At 34.5% G+C, this 21,155-nt stretch overlaps 1 protein-coding gene across 2 annotated transcripts in view; it reads right to left on the minus strand.

Annotated features, from left to right (window-relative positions):
- Positions 1-7,137: 7,137 nt before the first annotated feature.
- Positions 7,138-21,155, minus strand: part of PCDH10 (protocadherin 10) — a 45,911-nt gene continuing 31,893 nt past the window's right edge. For both annotated transcript variants that reach the window (XR_011490627.1, XM_020869416.2), the window contains one exon: positions 7,138-11,775. Coding sequence is in view for 1 of the 2 variants with exons in the window: in XM_020869416.2 (XP_020725075.2) it covers positions 11,756-11,775 (20 nt within the window). In the remaining variant the exon portion in view is untranslated. The remainder of the gene's footprint in view (positions 11,776-21,155) is intronic.

Here is a 21,155-nt window from a genome sequence, read left to right on the forward strand (position 1 = left end):
CCAGACATCCTGGAGTGCAAAGTCAAGTGGGCCTTAGGAAGCATCACAACGAATAAAGCTAGTGGAGGTGATGGAAAATCAGTTGAGCTCTTTCAAATCCTAAAAGACGATGCTATGAAAGTGCTGCACTCAATATGCCAGCAAATTTGGAAAACTCAACAGTGGCCACAGGGCTAGAAAAAGTCAGTTTTCATTCCAATCTCAAAGAAAGGTAATGCCAAAGAATGTTCAAACCACTGGATAACTGCACTCATCTCACATGTTAGCAAAATAATGCTCAAAATTCTCCACATGAGGCTTCAATAGTATGTGAACCGAGAACTTTCAGATGTTGAAGTTGGATTAAGAAAAGGCAAAGAAACCAGAGATCAAATTGCCAATATCTGTTGGATCATAGAAAAAGCAAGAATTTCCAGAAAGACATCTTCTGCTTTATTGACTATGCCAAAGCCTTTGACTGTGTGGACCACAACAAACTGTGGAAAATTCTTCAAGAGATGGGAATACCAGACCACCTTACTGTAAAGTGAGTGCAGAGGAAAAGAGAGTGAGCTGAGCAGTCAGGCAAGAAAAGGGAAATTTATTAGAGGGAACAGAGAGGGTGGCTGGCTCTTAAGGAGAACCAGCATCCTCCCTTTCTGATGGAATCTTTCTTATACCCCACCAATGAAAAATTCTCTGAAGGGATGTTCTCCACATAGCTGGAGGTCTGGAATCTGGTGGTCTCACAGCTTTGAGAAAATTTTGATAATCTGAGTGAGTTAGAAGTAGCTCATGGATAGTTCGGTTGGTGAAGGCTTGTAAGCAATCCTGAAGAAATTTTGAAAAAAGACGCATTAAACATGGGCAGAAAGTTAGAATTAGGGTAAATAGAAGAAGAAGGACTAGAAAAGGTAGGACCCAGGGCATCCAATTCCAATTGCTTTACCAGTTTTCCCATGAATTGCTGAGGTGTTGGTATATTCTCCAGGCCGTTTGTCAGATTTCTTGCTGCTTCCTTTACAATGCCTGATTTATTGGCCTAGAACCAGCAGGCTTCCTCCAAAAATAGGCATAGGCCTCCTTTTTCTGTGGTGAGGAGGTCTAATGCTCTTCTGTTTTGGAGGACCATGGCTGCCAGGGAATCTAGCTGGTTTTGCATAGTGATTGTGAGGTGAGCAGAAGTAATGCCATGGCAGGCAGCTTAGATTAGGAGTAGGCCTTCCTACTTCTGGGTGGTAAGATTATCAGGCCACCTGGATACAACCAATCAGCTTAACACTGACTACTGTTTGCCAATTAGGAACAGGGCAGAAACCCCCGGGAAAGTCCTGCGTGTGAAAATTTTGAGTGTGTTTGACCAATGAAATTGCTTTGCAAACTTGTAACCAATCCTCTTAAACCAACTACCAACGGCGTGTGCTCACCCTATACATTTGTGTAACAGCTTGGGCTCGGGGCTCTCTGACCCTGCACCACTGCGTTGGATGCGGCAGGAGCCCTGACTCGAGTCAGCAATAAACTTCCCTTTTTGCGAGTTGCGTTGTCTTGGAGGCCTTCTCTCTTCCCGCTCGGGAATTCGGACTTCGGGCATAACAGTGATAAGGCTGTTAGCTATTTCTTCTAGGCTGTCAGTGAGGTCTTTAGGAAGGCTTTGATAGTAATTTAAAGAGGTTGTGAGTCTTGCGGTCCTTGTCCCAATCCCAGCTATTCCTAAACTGATTAATAGAGGATCGAATTGAATTGCCTGCCTGGGTCTGTTGTGAGTTAGTGGGATAGGAAGGGTCTGATTGTTAGGAGCAATAGGAATATCTGGGGCCAGATATACCAGGGTGCATGTTCCTCTCCAGTTAGTGGGAAGACACAAATAAGTAGTGGTTCCACATAAGAAAAATATTCAGGAGTAAGAAGACGACAGCTGAAATTGATAGCAAATAGGAGTCTTTCTGGGAACTTGTTAGTAGTCTCCGAAACTGACAGTGAACTCACTAGTGTAGCCCCCACAAGAGGAGTATTTATACCATATGCAGAAGGGAGTCTCCTAAGAGAATGTCCTGCAGTTCCTGAGACAGGATAGATTGGCTGAAGGGAAGGAGAGATGTGAAGTGTGATTACAGAGGTGTGGCAGTATAGTTCCTAATTGGGGGTAAGAATTGTACATAGGAAAAAAATTGTACATAGAGTTTTGTCTGGAAAAACAGAAAGGAGCCTGTTGTAGACGCACGTGAGAAGTGGTGGGTGTTAAGGAGCAGTAACCAGGCTAGATCAGAGGGTGGGCTTGGGATAGTAACAGAGGCTTTGAATTTTGAGAGGTCTCTCCCACGAATAGGAGTGGGGCATTTAGGGAGTATGAGAAAAGGATGGGAAAATGGGGTATCTTAAAGTGTGCAGGGTAGAGGCTCAGTTATTCATGGCATAGATATTAAACCCTCAACACTCTGGGCTCCTCAGAGGTGATGAGAGCTGGGGCCTCGGGTCCTGGGCACCTTCAGGCTTCAGTGGTGTGTCCAAGGAGGCTGGGCAGAGCTGGGTCAGAGGACTCCCGCTCAGGATCAGGAGGGGATGTCTGGATCCCTGGAGGGGGATTTGGGCAGCCGACCTTCCAATGCTCCTTTATGCCACAGCTGGAATGTGGAGCCGGAGGGGACCTTGGCTTAGGCATAAGCGGGCCCTGTGGCCTTCTTTGCCACATTTGAAGCAGGGCCCAGGTGGCTTCCTTTCCTTGTTGGTTGATGGAGGCTTGGAGCCACTTAGGGCAGTGGCTAAAAGGTGGTATTCGGCCTGATCTCATTGGGCCTTCTCTAGCTTTGCCTGTTCCTCCTGGTTATTGAAAATCTTAAAGGCTAAATTTAATAGGTCTCATTGAGGGGTTTGAGGGCATTCTTCTGCCTTTTTTAGTTTCTTTTGGATATCTGGGGATGACTAGGAAATAAAATGGATGTTAAGGACAATGGTGCCCTCTGCTGAAGTGGGGTCTAATTTTGTATATTTTTGTAACACTTCCGTTAACCTGGCTAGAAATTATGCCACGTTTTCATATAGTCTTTGAGTTATTTCCTGGAGGTTATCAAAGTTGATGCTTTATGGGCTTTATGCCCTGCCTTTTGAAGGCCCACAATCAGGCAAGCAATCATATGCTCATTCAGGTCTCCCTGCCTGATAATCCCAGTTGGTATCATCTCTGGGGACAGCCGTTGCCCCTACGGACATAGTGTGTGTCTCATCAGCATGTGCCTGAGAGGCTCACCAAACTCATTCCTTCTCTTCTGGGAGAAAGGTGGAGGAAAGTATGATGTAAATATCATGCCAGGTTAAGTCCTAAGACTGGGTAAGATACCTGAATTCTTTTAGATAATTATCCGGGTCTGAGGAGAAGGAGCCAAGATGCTTTTCAATCTGAGACAGATCGGTGAGGGAGAACAGACAGGAACCCAAACAATGCCTCTTGCTCCAGCTGCTTCCTGTGAGGGGAGAACTGGGGCAGGGGAAGGAGCGGGATCCTGCGGAGAAGTTTCCTGATTTAAAGTTGTTCAGACCGGTCTGGGGAGGAGATCTAGGGAGGCTGGGGTAAAGCCTTGGGACCCTCAGGATAGAGGTTGGGGCTGAGCTCTCAGAGCTTATCTCAGGCACAGACCGGGGAGAGAGGGTTGGGAGCTGCAGGTGGAGGAGGCCTCCTTAAGAAGGAGGGAGGGAGGAGGGGACGTGAAGTGGAGGTTGTGGAGCTGGAGGATTCCAAAAGGTGCATCTGGAGCTGCTGCAAGGGGATTGGGAGCTATAGGGTGTGGGCTGTGGTCAGAAGGGTCCAAGGAAGAAGAAAAGTCTGAACAGGGATCAGGAGGCATTTTATTAGGAGGATGGGGCCCAGAGTGGGCTAAGAGTATTTGAGAAGTAGAACAAGATTCACAGAGAGAGCGGAGAGTGAAGAAAACCTGAACATAGGGATTTCTAACCACTTTCCCTTGAGGCAGTGGCTGAAGTTAGCAAGGTTTCATAGAGCATTATAATGGAGAGTTCTGTTTTCTGGCCATTGGGAGCTGTTATCAAGTCTTTATTTCAGCCAGACAGTGTTAGAATAGTAAATAAGTCTTTTTGGTCTTATCTCCCCTTGGAAGCCCAAGGCTTTTAGGTTTCAGAGAAGGCATCTTAGAGGAGTAGATTTTGAGGGCTGGAGTTGAGAATTTCCCATTGTGGCCAAATAGGGAGGTTAGACAGGGTGAGAAAAAGTGAGGAGAAAAGTCCTAGAGAAAAGGCGTCCCCGTTCTCAGGACTTTTTCAGAGAGTAATAATAGTCTGCTTAGAAATGGGTGCCCCCTATTCCAAAGTCAGATGGGGCACAAGCCCGAGGGCCTGAGGGCCTAGGTCCTCCCACCTAGCGCTAGGACTTGGAAAGGAGGTGAGAGAGGGAGGATCCGAGGGAATGGGATTTCACTCACCCTTGTAACCAATGGATGAAATGTGGGCCCGTGTGTGGATGTCAGTCCAGCAAGGCAAGTGGCGAGTAACGTCTCAGAGCTCGCCTGTTTCTCAGAAAGGTCCGAGTGAGGGGACCACTGCACATGGGCTTGTGAGAGGAGCCCACCTACTTGCGGTGGATCTTCCCTCCCAGGTTTCAGCACCAGAATGTAAGGCCAGTGCAGAGAAAAAGAGCCAGCTGGGCAGTTAGGCAAGCTGAGGGAAATGCATTAGAGGGAAAAGACAGGGTGACTGGCTCTCAAGGAGAACAAGCGTCCTTCCTTTCTGATGGAGTCCTTCTTATACCCCACCAATGAAAAATTCTCTGAAGGGATGGTCACGTAGCCAGATGTCTGGAATCTGGTGGTCTCGCACCTATGAGAAGATAGGCAGCAGTGAGATAACAGGATGCCATTTGGACAATTTGGTCAGTCTCACAGATCACTGTGATTTTAATCTTTTTGTGAGGTCAATGTAACGAGCCATCTTATCAGTGAGACCCCACGTGGGCCCTATCACTTACCTGCCTCTTGAGAAATCAGTATTCAGGTCAAGAAGCAACAGTTAGAACTGGATATGGAACAATGGACTGGTTCCAAATAGGGAAAGGAGTATGTCAAGGCTGTATATTGTCACCCTGCTTATTTAATTTATATGCAAAGTACATCATGTGAAATGCTGGACTGGATGAAAGCACAAGCTGGAATCAAGATTGCTGGGAGAAATATTAGTAACCTCAGATATGCAGATGACACCACCCATATGCAGAAAGTGAAGAAGAATTAAAGAGCTTCTTGATGAAAGTGAAAGAGGAGAGTGAAAAATCTAGCTTAAAATTCAACATTCAAAACACTAAGACCATGGTATCCGGTCCCATCACTTCATGGAAAATAGATGGGGATAACAATGGAATCAGTGTCAGACTTTATTTTTGGGGGCTCCAAAATCACTGCAGATGGTGACTGTAGCCATGAAATTAAAAGATGCTTGCTCCTTGGAAGAAAAGCTATGACCAACCTAGACAGCATATTAAAAAGCAGAGACATTACTTTGTCAACAAAGGTCCATCTAATCAAAGCTATGGTTTTTCCAGTAGTCATGTATGGATGTGAGAGTTGGACTATAAAGAAAGCTGAGTGCCAAAGAATTGATGCTTTTGAGCTATGGTGTTGGAGAAGACTATTGAGTCTTGAGTCCCTCGGACTGCAAGGATATCAAACCAGTCCATCCTAAAGGAAGTCAGTCCTGAATATTCATTGCAAGGATTGATGCTGAAGCTGAAGCTCCAATACTTTGGCCACCTGATGTGAAGAACTGACTCATTGGAAAAGACCCTGATGCTGGGAAAGACTGAAGGTGAGAGGAGAAGGGGCCAACAGAAGATGAGATTGGTTGGATGGCATCACCGACTCAATGGACATGAGTTTGAATAAACTCCGGGAGTTGGTGATGGACAGGGAGGCCTGGTGTGCTGCAATCCATGGGGTCACAAAGAGTTGGACACGACTGAACAACTGAACTGAATTGACGTTTTTGTGCCCTAAATACTTATTTTTTATCTTATGCTACCACCTTAATGTATTGAATTGCTCTCACAACTCAATGTTGGGTTTTGACCACAAATGTGATCACTGAATTATTTGATCATTTTATTATTTAATAGTCTCCTCTTATTTCTTTGGTTCCCAAAGTAAATTATTAATAGAATTTTCTTGAAGACAGATTTTACCATGTTACATCCCCTCATTGTCAAACCATAATATATGTTGAGAATCTAATAAAATTTAACTTTACCTCTGAAAATTCATAATCTGGATTAAATAGAAGAGTTCATGATATGATTCACAGAGCAGATAATAGTAAGGGATAGGAGATACAGGAGCACAGGGGGACCAAAGCTACTTGTAGTTTTAGCTGTTAACATTTAACTGAGAACAATCATTCCTGTCTATTTTATTTTGCTTCTTTTCCATTATCAGATTGGCTTAATTACATGTTCAAATACCTAGTCTTCTCTTTTGTTTTGTAACATGAACGTCTGTCCAGATGTGTGTAGTTTGAACTCAAGAAAATAAGTTATGCAAACCACACATGGGATTAAGAAGCACACATTTTTTCTATTACCTTTTAGCTATTAAAGAACATAAATTTCTATGATTCATTCAGATTCTTTTTACATTATAGAAAATTCTATACCTTAATTCATGTTTTCAACTTGGGCAATGATACCCATGTGATTTTTTTTTTTAATGTTTCCATTGAATTTAAATATGAAAGAGCTTGCTTCTAAAATTTCAGATAAATTTTTTTTTCTTTTATTGCTTGAAGGCACTCATATCCTACATATAACTTTGTTTTAATCCTTGTGGACTTTTGTATTACTACAACTTAAAAAATTAAAAAGAAAATATAACATTAGGTGGAAAAATACATGTATAAAATATTCATTATTGCTATCATGAGACTCATATGGAACTAAATGCCTACTTTCAAAACTATAAATATAGTGAAATCCTTTAAACCTAGCATATGTTGCTTCAAATGAGACTCGGTTTTGAACAGATGTCCCCTTAGACCTGTTATATTAAGACTAAAATTACTAAATCAGTATTAGATGTTTTTAAACTTAGGGCCACATTTTGCCTCTGATTTTTATTCAAAGCTCCCACAGGCGTAAGTGGAAGACCCATGCATGGAAAAATGGCATAATATGTATCCTAGTTTTATTTATTTCATATGTATACAGCAGTATAAAATAATATATTACATTTACACTCATTTTACTTATGTATTATTATAGCATTCACAGTAACAAACACTATAGTTAAGATTTAAACTCATCTTTTGTTATAATACCCTGTTTTCACTCACAGATAACTGTCTCAAAAATGTGTTTAGAGCTGAAATTCCCTGCTTACTTTCAGCTCAAGCATGTATGAATGTATTGGAAGTCTGAGTTCTGTCACTCAGAAATTTTTGAGTCTCATGTGAAAATTTAATTTTTTTTGCATTATTAATGCATTATTTTCATGCAACTCAAAAACATCTCGAGTGTAAAACTTCAAACTAAGCATGTGACAAGTTTTCAAGAAATAAAAGCCGTTTTTCTAATTTTACAAATACTTAAAAATAGCAGTGGTTAGAAATACATGCATGCACACTAAAGGTATTAGAATTTTAGTCATATTATTGCCTGCAATACTCTGGCGGCACCCAGCAACCCACAGACTTCCCTGGTAGCTCAGTGGTAAAGAACCCGCCTGAAAATGCAGGAGACTTAGGTTCAATCCCTGGGTCAGGAAGATCCCCTGGAGAAGGAAATGGCAACCCACCCCAGTATTCTTGCCTGGGAAATCCCACAGACCGAGGAGCCTAGCAGGCTACAGTCCCTGGGGTCGCAAAGAGTTGGACACAACTTAGCGACTAAACAACAAACAACAACAACCACCCATTCTCATAGAACTCTATAATCTAAAACCTATGCCAAGTTTTAGAAGAAAAAAAAAAACCTAACAGTAGTTTCACAAATTACTGTCTTAGGGTCTTGTTGTTTTGTTTGAGGGATATTCCTTGAAATGCTAACAATATATAAAGTAATTTTACTACTCCATGGCATAAAAAATATGGAATTTTGTAATTTTCTGTTTTTCCTTGTTAAAAAGGATGTTTAAGTGCAAAGCCTTTACCACTACAAAATTTGAGTTGAAAAAGATAACCTAAGAAATTGCAATATGAAAAATAAAATATTTTCAGAAAAATTATCAAGTATATCAATGTTTTCAGTATTTTTGAATTCCTTGGATATTAAACACACACAGAAATATAAAGGGGAGGAAAAAAAAAACCGCATGCAATGACAAATAACTATCAGTCAGTGACATGAATTATTTTCTTTATCTTGCTGAACACTTGCAACGTTCTGACTGAATAATTATATTAAAGATGAACTTTACTCCAGTAAATAACTTCTGGAAGTTAAATGGTACAATTAATGCACAGCTATTGAAGTTTATGTCACAAACTGTAAGGATTTTCTTTCTTCCTCTTACTGGCGATGCAGGAGGGTTTCTACATTACAAAAGATCTGACAGCAAATTATAACACTATTAAGAAATGAAACAGGAGAAAAAATAATTAAAATATTTAAATCTACTGTAGCACTTAATTTGCAATGTTTGATAAAGGCATTGCATTTAATATCTTCATAAAATAAATATACATATTTCCTTAGTATTTACTAAGATAGATGATATGCTTGTAATGATATAAACACCTTATATCTGTAAGGTAATTGTGATGCAATATTTAAATATCTGATTTAAAATGATTTCACGAAATTAAGTTCACAAGTTAAAAATTGGAATTTTACATACAGATGAAATATTTCTAAAAATTGTCATTTGACATACCTTTGAAACATCAAGACACTGTTTCCACAGGAAAATATTAACTTTCTACTACTCTAAAAGTAACCATGTTAACAAGGAGTAAATGTCATGATTATTCTTTTCTGAAATAATTCATTGATGGAATATTGTCTAATGATTTGGATATTGTTTTGCATTGATGTGTATAAAATTATGGAAGATTGGATATAAGGATAACTAGATTAAGTAGAAAACTTATTCTAAATTTTCTTTTCATACAAACCTAGTAAATGATCATTTGGAAAACTTCATTATTGGTTGGTTGAATCTTTCCATCTTAAAATCCCCCTCACTGGTAGCTAATATTTTGGCCAATTTAATAAAGTCGTATGCTTACTGTGTTGTAACTTCTGATTTATCCTGGTTGGAATGAATAGATTAATAACTAATCACTTACTATTTCATGTTTAAATCATTCTAGTTGTATCACAGATTAGGCAAAAAAAATGTTATTTTTGAAGATCATAAAATTTAAGAACTAAAATGCAAATTAGTATGTGTTTGCTACAATATATTATAAAAATAGACAAATATATGATATGAGAAGTTGATTCAAGGGGGATTATATTCAATGATACGAAAGAATAAACAATTAAATAATTTTTTGGTCAGATGAATTAGTATAGCTCTTAGAGTATAATTTATTTTCAATGCATGTAATAAATCTGATGGATGTGGGTTTCCCCCCATATTTGTAAAATTGTGAATGAAATGTTTTAATTAAAGCAGAGTGATTCAACAAGAAAATAATTTTCTTGTTTAAAAAGCAATTACAATGAACAGACTTTTTTTCCAGTTAAATTATTTAAAAACATATAGTTTCTTACTAAAACAGTCTATCATCTAAAATATTAACGTAGTAAAGCAAAAGTTGTGAGAAAATTTTACTGCTGCCTCTAGTGAATGTGTGTGCCCTTTGTGTCATATGTGATGGATTAGCTTCAAATATTTTTAAAAGGTCCCCAAAAGCTACAGATTATTTTGTTACATAAATTGGTTGGGATTGTGACATACTAATATCTATTTTGATAAGACAAATAAGTGATACCAAGATATCACTCAAATATACACAGCAATGACCTAGGAATATATATGCATATTTATATGCATTTTATTGTTAAATCTAGGAAAATATTCCCATTCAAATGACATAAAATTAGGTGGAAGACATTTGTTATGTATCAAGTTTAGTCTGTTCTTTAATAACAGTCTGGCTCAAACTATCATAGAACATGCAATCTGTTAAAATTAAGGAAAATATTTCAAAATCAGTCTGCAATTTGGGTTGGGAAAGTACTTAGATAAAGTGTTGAAGGAGTTTTTTAGAGAGGAACTGTGACAAAGCTGGTTTTTGCTTAGAAGATTATCTCACATCTTCTGATTTTCCCTTTCTTATTTGTACTTTAACAAGCAATAAACAGCAGTATAATAAAAGGGATATATGTAAAAGAGGAAAATGCAGATTACTGAATTTAATAATCAATTTGTTGACATAAAAGGAAAACTTCACTTTTCAAGGCTGACTCATGAAGAATTTTCTCTTTAATAAAATAATGACTATATTTAAACTATAATTCTCACACATAAGATAATACTGAAACAGTAATGTACCATGTTTCTATCTCCAAATTTATTTGTTTTAAATTTAGAGATCCTTTATATCTTATAGTTATTCTTTACCAGTTTAGGTATTTATGTATCTCTATATATTCATATAGAGTTATAGATTTTATATGTGTAGCATGTGTTACTAGAAGTCATGAAACTATGCAAAACTATGTAAAATAAAATTCTGTATGAGTTGTATGATTGAGGACTTCATTTAAAATAATAATTTTCAGCTATATATTTTACACCACAAAATGTACAGACACCAGTGCTTTTTTTTTTTTGCTAACAACAAATACAGGTAAAGGTATAGATTCTTTATAAAAGCTTTAAATGATTCTAAATTCAAAGCCATAGAAGTAGAATTGAGATTATGTAGATTGTTAGATATTTTGAGAGGACGTGTTCAGTGCTCTTTTGATAACATCGACAGCTATATCTTTGGCATTGAAAATTCAGTACGAGTTCTTGACAAAATTTTGTAGCTTGGAGCTTCATTTTTTTAAACAAGGAAAAACAGGGTTGAAAAAGATATGAAAACTGGGAGGAAACTATAAATGATTTTCTTTTCCTTCATATGCTTATCTTTGGGACCCTGAATTACCTTTTATTTTATTATATGATGCGGATTGTATGAATCCATTTAAAAACCAACTGAGTTGTACCACATTTTAGGAAAGTTATATAATATAATATATATATTTTATATTTATTTAGAAGCTTTGAAATAGTACAGTAAACACTTTGCAACACGGTGTATAAACTACAGAATGTCTTTGATATTTTGTGGGTCTTCAGAATACATTTTTTATAACCCACAGGTGAAAAGAACATAATCACAATCTCTTGTAAAGTTGGAATAGTTTGGGGAACACTTGATCACACAAAAATAATATAAAACAGTCAAGTTTAAAACAGTGATATTGCATTTATAATGCACAAATTTCCTTTATCTTTATGACTGGCTTCTTGTGGTGAATATAAACATCTAAAGGGCTCAGTGACATTTGGAGAGAGAAAGATATATAGTGCTGTAAACAGGCACACACTGATCGGAGAGGCAAAATCAGTTGCCTAAAGTTTCTACAGTTCTGCACATTTCAACTCATTTCTCAGGCCTGCTGAGAGCAATTAGGTCCTATAATTGGCCATGATACTCTGCCGGCAATCTAATACTCAGTCACACACAACTAACTGGATGGCCAAGATAAATGAAGTTGAAAAGTTGATGCTTTTGTTGGTCGACTTTGTGCAAATCATGCTGCTTCAGGTAAGTCCTGTAGAATTGACTAGCATATCCTTTTCCGTGCTGTGAAAAAGAAAAGAAAAATACTCTAAGAAAAACAGCCTGACTTTTGGTGGCTAGAATTGCACATTATTGTAAAAGAAACAAATACGGTAAGAAACAAGTTGTATCCCTGTAAAAGACCCCTGTGATGGCAAAATATTTCCATGTCCCTTTGGCTTCTAATAATCATAGTCATTCTGCTGTTTGACTTTCTGAAAATGACAATTTTGACATTTATACAAATTGGTTTTGCAAGGGAAATGTGAGCTTTAAATACCAATACCCAATTATGTTATTAACTTTTTAAGGTTATGTACAAAACAATTCCCACTTCACTATGTACAGTCAGAATAGAGGAAAAATTTGTAGTCCTTACATTTCCAGAATAAGTCTTCAGGATATCGATGAATAACTAGATATATATTTAACTTAATAAGCTCTATATTTCATATACTAAATCTACAAATAATAAGAGAAAACTATACCAGGAAGTGTTTATGTAGTTAAAAATTAAAGGATGATTCACATTTTTAAGGTTTGTTTTGTTTAATTTTTTAGAATTATATAAAGATCAAATCTTTTTATGGGCTATAATTTTTTAAGGTAAATGTATCCCCTCAGAGGAATCAGTTTTCTCCTGAAGTGGGAAAAAGTGAAGGGGAAAAAAAGATATTATTGAATGTACTATTGAGTTTTGAAGCAGAATATCCAGATTCAATCATGTAGATTTATGATTTTAAGTTTTTATTTATTTATAAAAAATTAAGGCTATTTCTTCCCAGTTATTCATTATCTTTGTAATATTTGACCTCGATCACAATGAGAAGAGAAACTATGTCTTTTAGCTCAGTATCTGGCATGTAAGATATATAATAAAAATGTGCTAAAAATCAAGATAGTTCAATCATGATTTAAAAATACATGTATGTGTATCTCGTGAGAAATTAAGAGCTATGCTAAATAGCATAACTGAATTGTTTCAATTCGGTGAATAGTTATATTTTTACTGTTTCTTACGAGCGTAAGAACACGCTGAGTTCAATTCCTCTTTTACAGTATTTCTACTCATTTCAAGTAGAGTTTCAAGTTATATGTTATACTTAATTTATTTTTGCTGACTATCTCATTTATTTCTCCTCAAAAACTCAGTTCCTGACCAGATCATCAAGCATTTCTTCATTTGTTGACCTTTTAGAAAAGACCCATCAAATAAAATTGTAAAAATCAAGTACCACTACTGACAAAAATGAAAGTGAAAACAAATATACACTTATTCTGTGTAGTAAACTGGTATTGAAAATAATCAAATGTATTTTATAATATATAACATCATGAATTATAAAATGAGTTAGCTGTAATAGGGGACCACATGGTAGCTATTATAACTTACCTGGTCATAATGCTACACATAGTACTAGAGCAAATAGAAACTTTGCTCTTTTCGAAAAATCAAATCCTACTTTTCCATATGCCCTTGCATTCAAATTCTCTGCTTCATGATAAAATTAATAAATATGAATGAATGCTTTATTTTGTATATATCAATCAAGATTTAAAATTCTCCAGGAAATTAAAATATTGAGCCATCATAGAAACTTGGGTTTATAAAATGAGTCAGAACATATAGTTGTTGTGATCAAACAACGTACTGTCTAAACTGAACAACTGTGTGGCTGAAAGAGAGCACTATTAATAACTCTACAAGACATGCTCTTGCACTTTTCCGACAACCCAGAATATACCATCATCTTACAAATAATATAATTTTTGTTTTCAAAATAAGTTCGAGATATTACTTACAGGTTGAAGTGTTTGCTTAAACAGTATAAATCAGAAACTACTGATTTATAGGAACCATCATTCTACTAAGTTCAAAACCAAAAGAAACTCAGGAATAACCTATTTCAACCTATAAACCAACACTTTATGTGAAAAAAATAAATTATACTGAAAATCTGCATCTTAGTATAAATACAGAAATTGGTGAACCTAACACAGGTTTAAATCAGTAAAATATTTCTAATTAGGTTAAAAGATCACTTATGAAAAAAGCTATTAGCATAGAGATTATATGTTTATTTGATTTAGTTAGAGTACCAAAAGAAATAATGTTATGAAAATAGTTCACAATTATAATTAATATCTGAAATATAAACAAAAGCTTAAGTGTTGAAAGGGTTATTTTATTGTTGCTTAAGGTTACATGTGCTGCTTTTATTTAAAGTGCACCTATTCCAGTAGTGATCTGAATAATATAAACCACCTTTCATTAAATTTACTTTTTCCCACCTATGTGTTAATTCAGGGATGCAAATGTGAATAAGACAAGTGTAAGGACTGAGGTTAATGATCAGAAGAAATTAGAATGGAGAGGGAAGATTTCTTTTACTTCAAAAGTTAATGTCATAAATGTTAAGGATTGCTAGACAAGCTAGAGAAAATAAAAAGTTTTATTTACTAAAGTTATAGTTATATACATTTTGTTTCAAAACTTTTAAGAAGTTTGAATACTGAATAATGATTTTTCTTTAGGTGCTGTATGGATTCAGGTTGAACAAGTAGCACAGAATAAAAAAGAAAAATCAATCTTTTTACATTTTAGGCTCTGTACCAAGGACAGTTGTTCCATAGTATTAACTATTATGTCAGTGCATTTGTTGCATTTCAGGCTAGAGACTATGGGTCTAATACATTGAATTTCTATGCTTTCTGATGTATTCTATATATATTTTGGAATTATCAAAGCATAGTTGAAGAATTTCTGCTTTTTCTTTTCATTTCACAAATACATTTTTCCTTAGCTGTTCATTAGCATATGTGGGGATTTAATCACTTGATATGAATGAAATATTTTACTTTCAGTCAAATCAAAAGTAATAGGAAAAAGATGATTGCCATTCCTCCTAGATTCATTCACTGCATTTATTCTTCATAATGAGTCATAAAAATGTTACATTTAAGACAGCTGTTTTACAGTCTTAACTACATATGAAAAATTACTATTAATGTAGAAGAGATTCAAATACCCACCTTCTCATAATTTAGCATATATGTATGTGTATATTTACCATGTATATATGTATATTTTAGCATATATGTACAATTTTAATGAAAGTTCCATGAGGCAAATTTTTTCTTATATTGGAGAATCATGTTGTTGCCTTTGGTAATTTATAATGTATGATATTAAACTGTTGGACACTTAAAAATTCTAATGACTTAAGAAGAATGATTGTAAATATGTATGTTGCAAAAATAATTGAAAAAATCACTAGTAGTATTCTATTTATTCAGCATACTATCATTTAATAATAATCTGGTGAAAAATAATTTTGTATGATATATTAAAATGACAATTTAATCATTTGGATAGTCATATTCCTCTGCTTGCATAGCAAGAAGCGTAATACCCTTTATACTTTATGACAATGTAGCTCACAGAAGCTAAAGCAATAAATAAAGCTTATGAAGTGATCTAATCTATTTCTGCCACTGGAAGAAAGAACAGCCTTCAAATATCCCACATGATTGAGACTCTCCACTACAGTGAAAAACTTCTAGAAGCTGAGATCAGTAAGCGACTTGGGAGGTCATTCAAATGTTTCATGAGTCTCACGGTCAGGACACTTCTTTATGTATAAAGTCAACCTAGCACACAAGAGTTTAAGCCCGTTACCCCTTGTAGGAGTCTGAAACACCTGCTCTCTGTTCCCTGTGTGAAAGCCTATCATAAACTGAAAAAGCATTTAAAAGCAAGCCCCCATTAGAGATCTTTCCAGCTGAATAATCAGTTCTTTTAACTTTCCTCTGTCTCATTCTCAAACCATTTTTGAAGAGAATCTTCAAAAATGTCTCTAAAGAATTTTTTTTCTCTTTAACCCTGAAGTTCTGAAATAAGCATAGTTGCATTAACTATTAAAAGTTACTGCTTTGTTTCTTATCTTCCCACTTGAACACTTATATTTGCTTTTCTTTTTCAATATAGTTGCATATTGTTCATATTATGTTTCCCCCTCTCAAAAATTGCAAAAATATTTTAAATTAGATATGTATATAATTAAAACCATTACATGCTATTCTTTATTATGAATTATAAAGACCAAAAGCCTTCTGTTAGTACAATATAGATTGTCTTTCTAACTACAGGAGCTCAAAGGAATGTAATCTTGAGTTCTCATATTTATTTCATATTGTTCACACCACCCTCATGTTAAATTTATTTTTTTCCTTTCATCAAACAATACACCTCTTTATTCTACTTTGACAGAGTTAAGAGATTATAGAATATATCTAGAAAGAGTTCATTTGGAGAAGGTGATTTCCACCTATAAACCTGATTAATCTTTTAGAAAGGAAACTGAAATAAATGACTCAAAAAAGCCTTCAGAAAATTCATATAAGAAATATGTCATACAACCAGGTGTTTTATTTTTAGTTTAATCTATATAGGCATGCAACGCTTACAATATACTTTGTAGTTATTCAATATCTATTAAATTAAAAGATAAACCCAAGGGTATTTTAAGAGATAAGAAATCGGCAACTGTAGTTTTGTGGATTACAAATGTATATCAATAAATGAGTAAAATGAATCATTTCTAAAATAAGAGATAAACATTGACACTTTAGGTCTAGCAACTCTGACACCCCTAAATAGTCACCATCTTACCTAAGAATCTAGTTACCAATACATTTATTTTTTAGTTATGATGTAGACTGTATATCAATTTAAGATTAGAAAATAAAAATAAATTGGACATCATTTGCTTATTAAGAATGGTTTGTGCAAAGATGGAATTCATTTCATAAGTTGGAAGTTACCCTTGGGATGAAGCAGAGTTCATGCACTATGCAAAGTCCTGAATTTACTACCTGTGAAAATTTCAGAATTTAGTATTGCTTGAAACTTATTTTTAAGGCCTGTTTTGTTGTTAATTAAAAGATTTAATAGCCTTGAAAATACGGGCTTCTATTTGTCTACAAGCACAGTCCAAATGTATGAGAGAATACCATTACCTTCATATAGCTCTGAGGAAGACAGTCTCCAGAAACACCATGAATTTCTTCTCGATAGAGGATCCACAGGCTTCTAGAAATTTCTACATACTTGTGTGTATTTGTGTATATGTGATGTATATGTGTATGTATACTTCAAAACTATATTCTTATTAAAGGTGATGCTGACACTGTTGCTAAGTTGTATCCTACTCTCTGAGAGCCCACAGACTGTAGCCTGCCAGATGGCTCTGTCCACGGTATTTCCCAGGCAAGAATATAGGAGTGGGTTGCCATTTCCTTCTCCAGGGGATCTTCCCGACCCAGGGATCAAACCTGAGTCTTCTGTTTGGTAGGTGGATTTTTTACCACTGAACCACCTGGGAAGCTTACTAAGGCAATAAGGTATTTCATCAAGAAATATCTATTCTATAGGTTACTGCAATTTTGCCAACTATCATTAATACTTTTAACAGGGTAGGCATAATTATAGTAACTCAATTTTGTTTTGTTTAAAAATCTTTGTCTCTAATTAATTATACTAACTAGGAGTGCTTTTAAATCTACAAGAAAAAAATACTGATAGTAATTAACTCCTTTATTTAGACAATATACTTTATCATTATTTGAATTGATTTAAGCAAGATATTTAAAAACACATGGTAATCATCTAGACACAAAAGTTATCAATATTTTAAATGTCTTTTTTAAACACTAAAGAATTAAACTTTGACATTAAAATACATGCTTAAAAATTTTACCATAATGATGTACTTGCATAAAGTTTTATAGATTCGATGGATGTGTTACAAACTTATCTAAAAATGTCAGAAATTATGCTTCATAAGCTTAACGAATATTCCCTGAGGAGGAAAAAATAATAAGACATGACCCTACCCAGAAATCTTTGGCCACCATCTCTTTGACAAACAAAACCCCCTTGCCTCAATGGTATCTCACAATCAAGTCTGAAGACTGAATTATTTTTAAATCTCTGAAGCTATATAGGCACATATTTAGGAAATGAAACTCTGTTTCCATGTTCATAATGTCATTGAAAAAATTTCTGGAAAACTTTACTACAATCATGTATAGAAACTATGATTCGTTCCATGACTATTTGAAAATTATATCCTTTACCTGGCAATAAAGAAATGCCATGAATTTTTTTGTGAAGACAATCCACTCAATTATCTATTTAATGACAAAGGATCTTTCATTTAACTTAGACAAATACCATTATCATGTGTATCTAAATTCTAGCAAGATATTCATATGCTTCTTTAAAGAATAAATGGTTCATTTTTTGTTCTTTGAAAATTATGGAGTTGATAATATTTACTGACATTTCAAGTAGTTTCCTTCAAAACAACATTATAGAGAGATCAAATTAGTTACTTCCCTGTGAAGCTGAAATAACATTAATTTTCCAAGCAAAAGTTTGGAAAATTCATGCATGTCATTAGTCACTCCTCTAAGAATAGGGATGTTATACCTGTATAGGCTATTTACAACAACCAACATCACTGTATCACAATATTAAACCAACCATTAGTGACATGCACAACTTCATCTTTTATGTGAAAACCAAGCAGAAATTCCAGCAGTGAAAGATGGGGAAATTTTAAGAACAAATCCGTAAGATCTTCATTTTAGAAATATATAGCCGTGTATCCAATTTATTAATAGATAATAGCCTACTTAAACAGGGATAAGATTTCAAAATAATTTAACACTTTAGATAGCTAAGCTATGAAAATAAGTGGAAAATCTTCTGGGCTGGTAAATAAAATATTATACTAATAGCATGACTTTTACAGGGTCATTATTAAAAAAAATAGAGACAACACACATGACTTAAAGAAACTGTGTGTAAAAGTATGGCTATTTATTTAATATACTTGAATTCCCCTAACATCATTCAGTTGCTTCTATGTCAAAACAAACAACAAATTAATAACAGGAATTAAATGGTCAGAAGAGGATTGAAATGCTGACACCCGCAAAAAGTGAAAGCTAACCACTAGTTTTCTGTTATCTAGGGAAAAAAAAACAAAAAACAAACACTAAACAGGTTAGGAATCTAAGAATATAGACATCAGCATCAATAACTTCTTGAGTGGGGTTGCCAAATAAATACAGACAGTCTAGTTATATTTGAATTTCAGAAAAAACAACAAATAATTGTTTATACACCCCATGCAATATTTGGGTATCATGTATTTTTATTTGCTAAATCTGGCAACCCTAGTCTCAAAGCATCAGTTACAAGATCCCACATATGATACTAGTTATCACTTAGGAAAATGTTATGCTGTGTTTCCTAGAAAAATATTACACTATAGTCTCTAATTATTCCATAGCACTCTGTCATATAATAAATTTTGTACATATTTCCATATAAAATAATTTTAAAGTTAAAATGGCAGAATTCAAAAGGAGATAAAAATAAAAAAAATAAGTTATCTATGATCATACATGAATACGATCTTGTCATTTAAATTTTTTTGTATTATAGTTAAATTTTAACTTTGACTTTGAGTCAGATACTTGTTCTGTGAGGTAGCTATAGCATATTTGATTAAATGTTCTTTCTTCTTTCTTTAAGAAGTATAATTTTAAATTATTTATTTCTAAAGTTTAAACCTAAATATACATTCTCATTTCAGTTCTCTTCTGGAAACTCATTAAAAATACCTCCCTTTGGTCTTTCAAATTAATCTAGAATAGGATGATTAGAGATTTTAAAACTGATAAGCAGTGAATCAAACCCAGCTTTAAAACATCACAAAAATGCTAAATTGCTAAAATAAGATTATTACCATGCTTGTTAAACATTAAAAATCACTTTAGTTATATTCTAATTAAATGACAAGGTTTAAATCCTTAAACAGTTATATTACATTCCATAACTGTAAACTTTGTGTTTGATTAAGGTTTATCCTAATTACTGCAAATATTTAACCACCCAATAAAAGTAAAAAATAAAAGGAAAAGTTATGTAATACATTTACTATCTATGGAAAGTATCACAATAAATCCAGGAACAAGTTCAAGTTTTAAATAATAAACCTTTGTTAAGGCCAGTAAAAGATTCTGGTTAAATAGTATTAATAATGTATATTTATATGTAACATATCTATATCATTAATAAAATATAACTAGAGTCTGAACATACCTACATGTCTGATAATACAGTTCTCATAGAGCAAAATAAAAACTTTGCATCTTTGTTTAAAAAAAAGCATCTGAGATATTCTCTAGTTGCCACAATACCATAAAGAAAAAATTTGAAAATAACTTATGTGATAATGATGAAAAGCAAAAATACCAAAGATTTAAAAGTTCACACAAAAACCCCAAAAACCTACAGGAAAGCCAAAAAAATTGCCTCTAGCCATAGTTGTCCTGAATTATCAACAATTTCTTGCTCATACTTGTTTCTCTGTAGTGGATTGTGTTTTAGGTTCATGTATAAGATTACCTTAGTTTTACTTAATGTTTATATATATATATCTTTGTGAATTATATGTGACAGACAATTAAAAAGATATATAGTGACATTAGCAGTTGGTGATATTGAAGTATGAGGATTAAGAGGTTATTAATCCAATCAGAAAATAATAAATATGTAAGGCCAGAATAAAAGAGCATGAAAATCACGGAAGGTTGAAAGACGATGAAATCCAGGACAGTGTATGTTAGGAACGGAAATGGTTATGTTTGGGGGAGTTGTTTGTTTTCCCATCCAGAGATTACTGTAATTATATTAATTTATGTTAACTGGGGAGATATCTAAACAACTAAGGAGAAAAAATGCACTTGCTTTTTTGGCTTCAGGATGTTTCATCTATTGATTCATTGATGTAGTCTAATAAGCCTTTATGGGTATTTACTTCACTCCAGACAAAGTTCTGGGTTTTGAGACCTTGAAATAGGATTCAAGGATAGATTCATGGATTCTTATCTAAGAGATCTACACTTCCAATAGCTTAACTAGTTTTACAGGATATTTTAAAAACAGCAATTACGTATAAAACCTATAAGAAGTTACAAGAAGAACATATATATGTATCGTTGTCTGAGACTTTCCATTTAAGTAAAAGGAGTTGAATCTTGATTGACGAGTAGATGTTCAAGCAGACACGGTGGGGAGTGGATCTGTAGATGAGAGAGCATTCCAGAAGGAGAAAGGAATGCCAAAGTATAAGGGCCTTGGAAAAGTGGTATATAAAGGAGCCAGCAATCATTGAATGGCATGAAAGAAAAACTGCAGGCAGGGTTTAAACAAAAAAGCCCTTAAAGCTAATAAAAATATGAATTGCTAGAGCCACACAGAAAGCCTCTCGGCATTCTTAAAGTGGAGAATATTACAGTCAAATGTTTATGGATGTAAATATATTCTC

This window comes from Odocoileus virginianus, chromosome 12 (genome assembly GCF_023699985.2).
Source record: "Odocoileus virginianus isolate 20LAN1187 ecotype Illinois chromosome 12, Ovbor_1.2, whole genome shotgun sequence".
NCBI classification, from domain to species: Eukaryota; Metazoa; Chordata; class Mammalia; order Artiodactyla; family Cervidae; genus Odocoileus; species Odocoileus virginianus.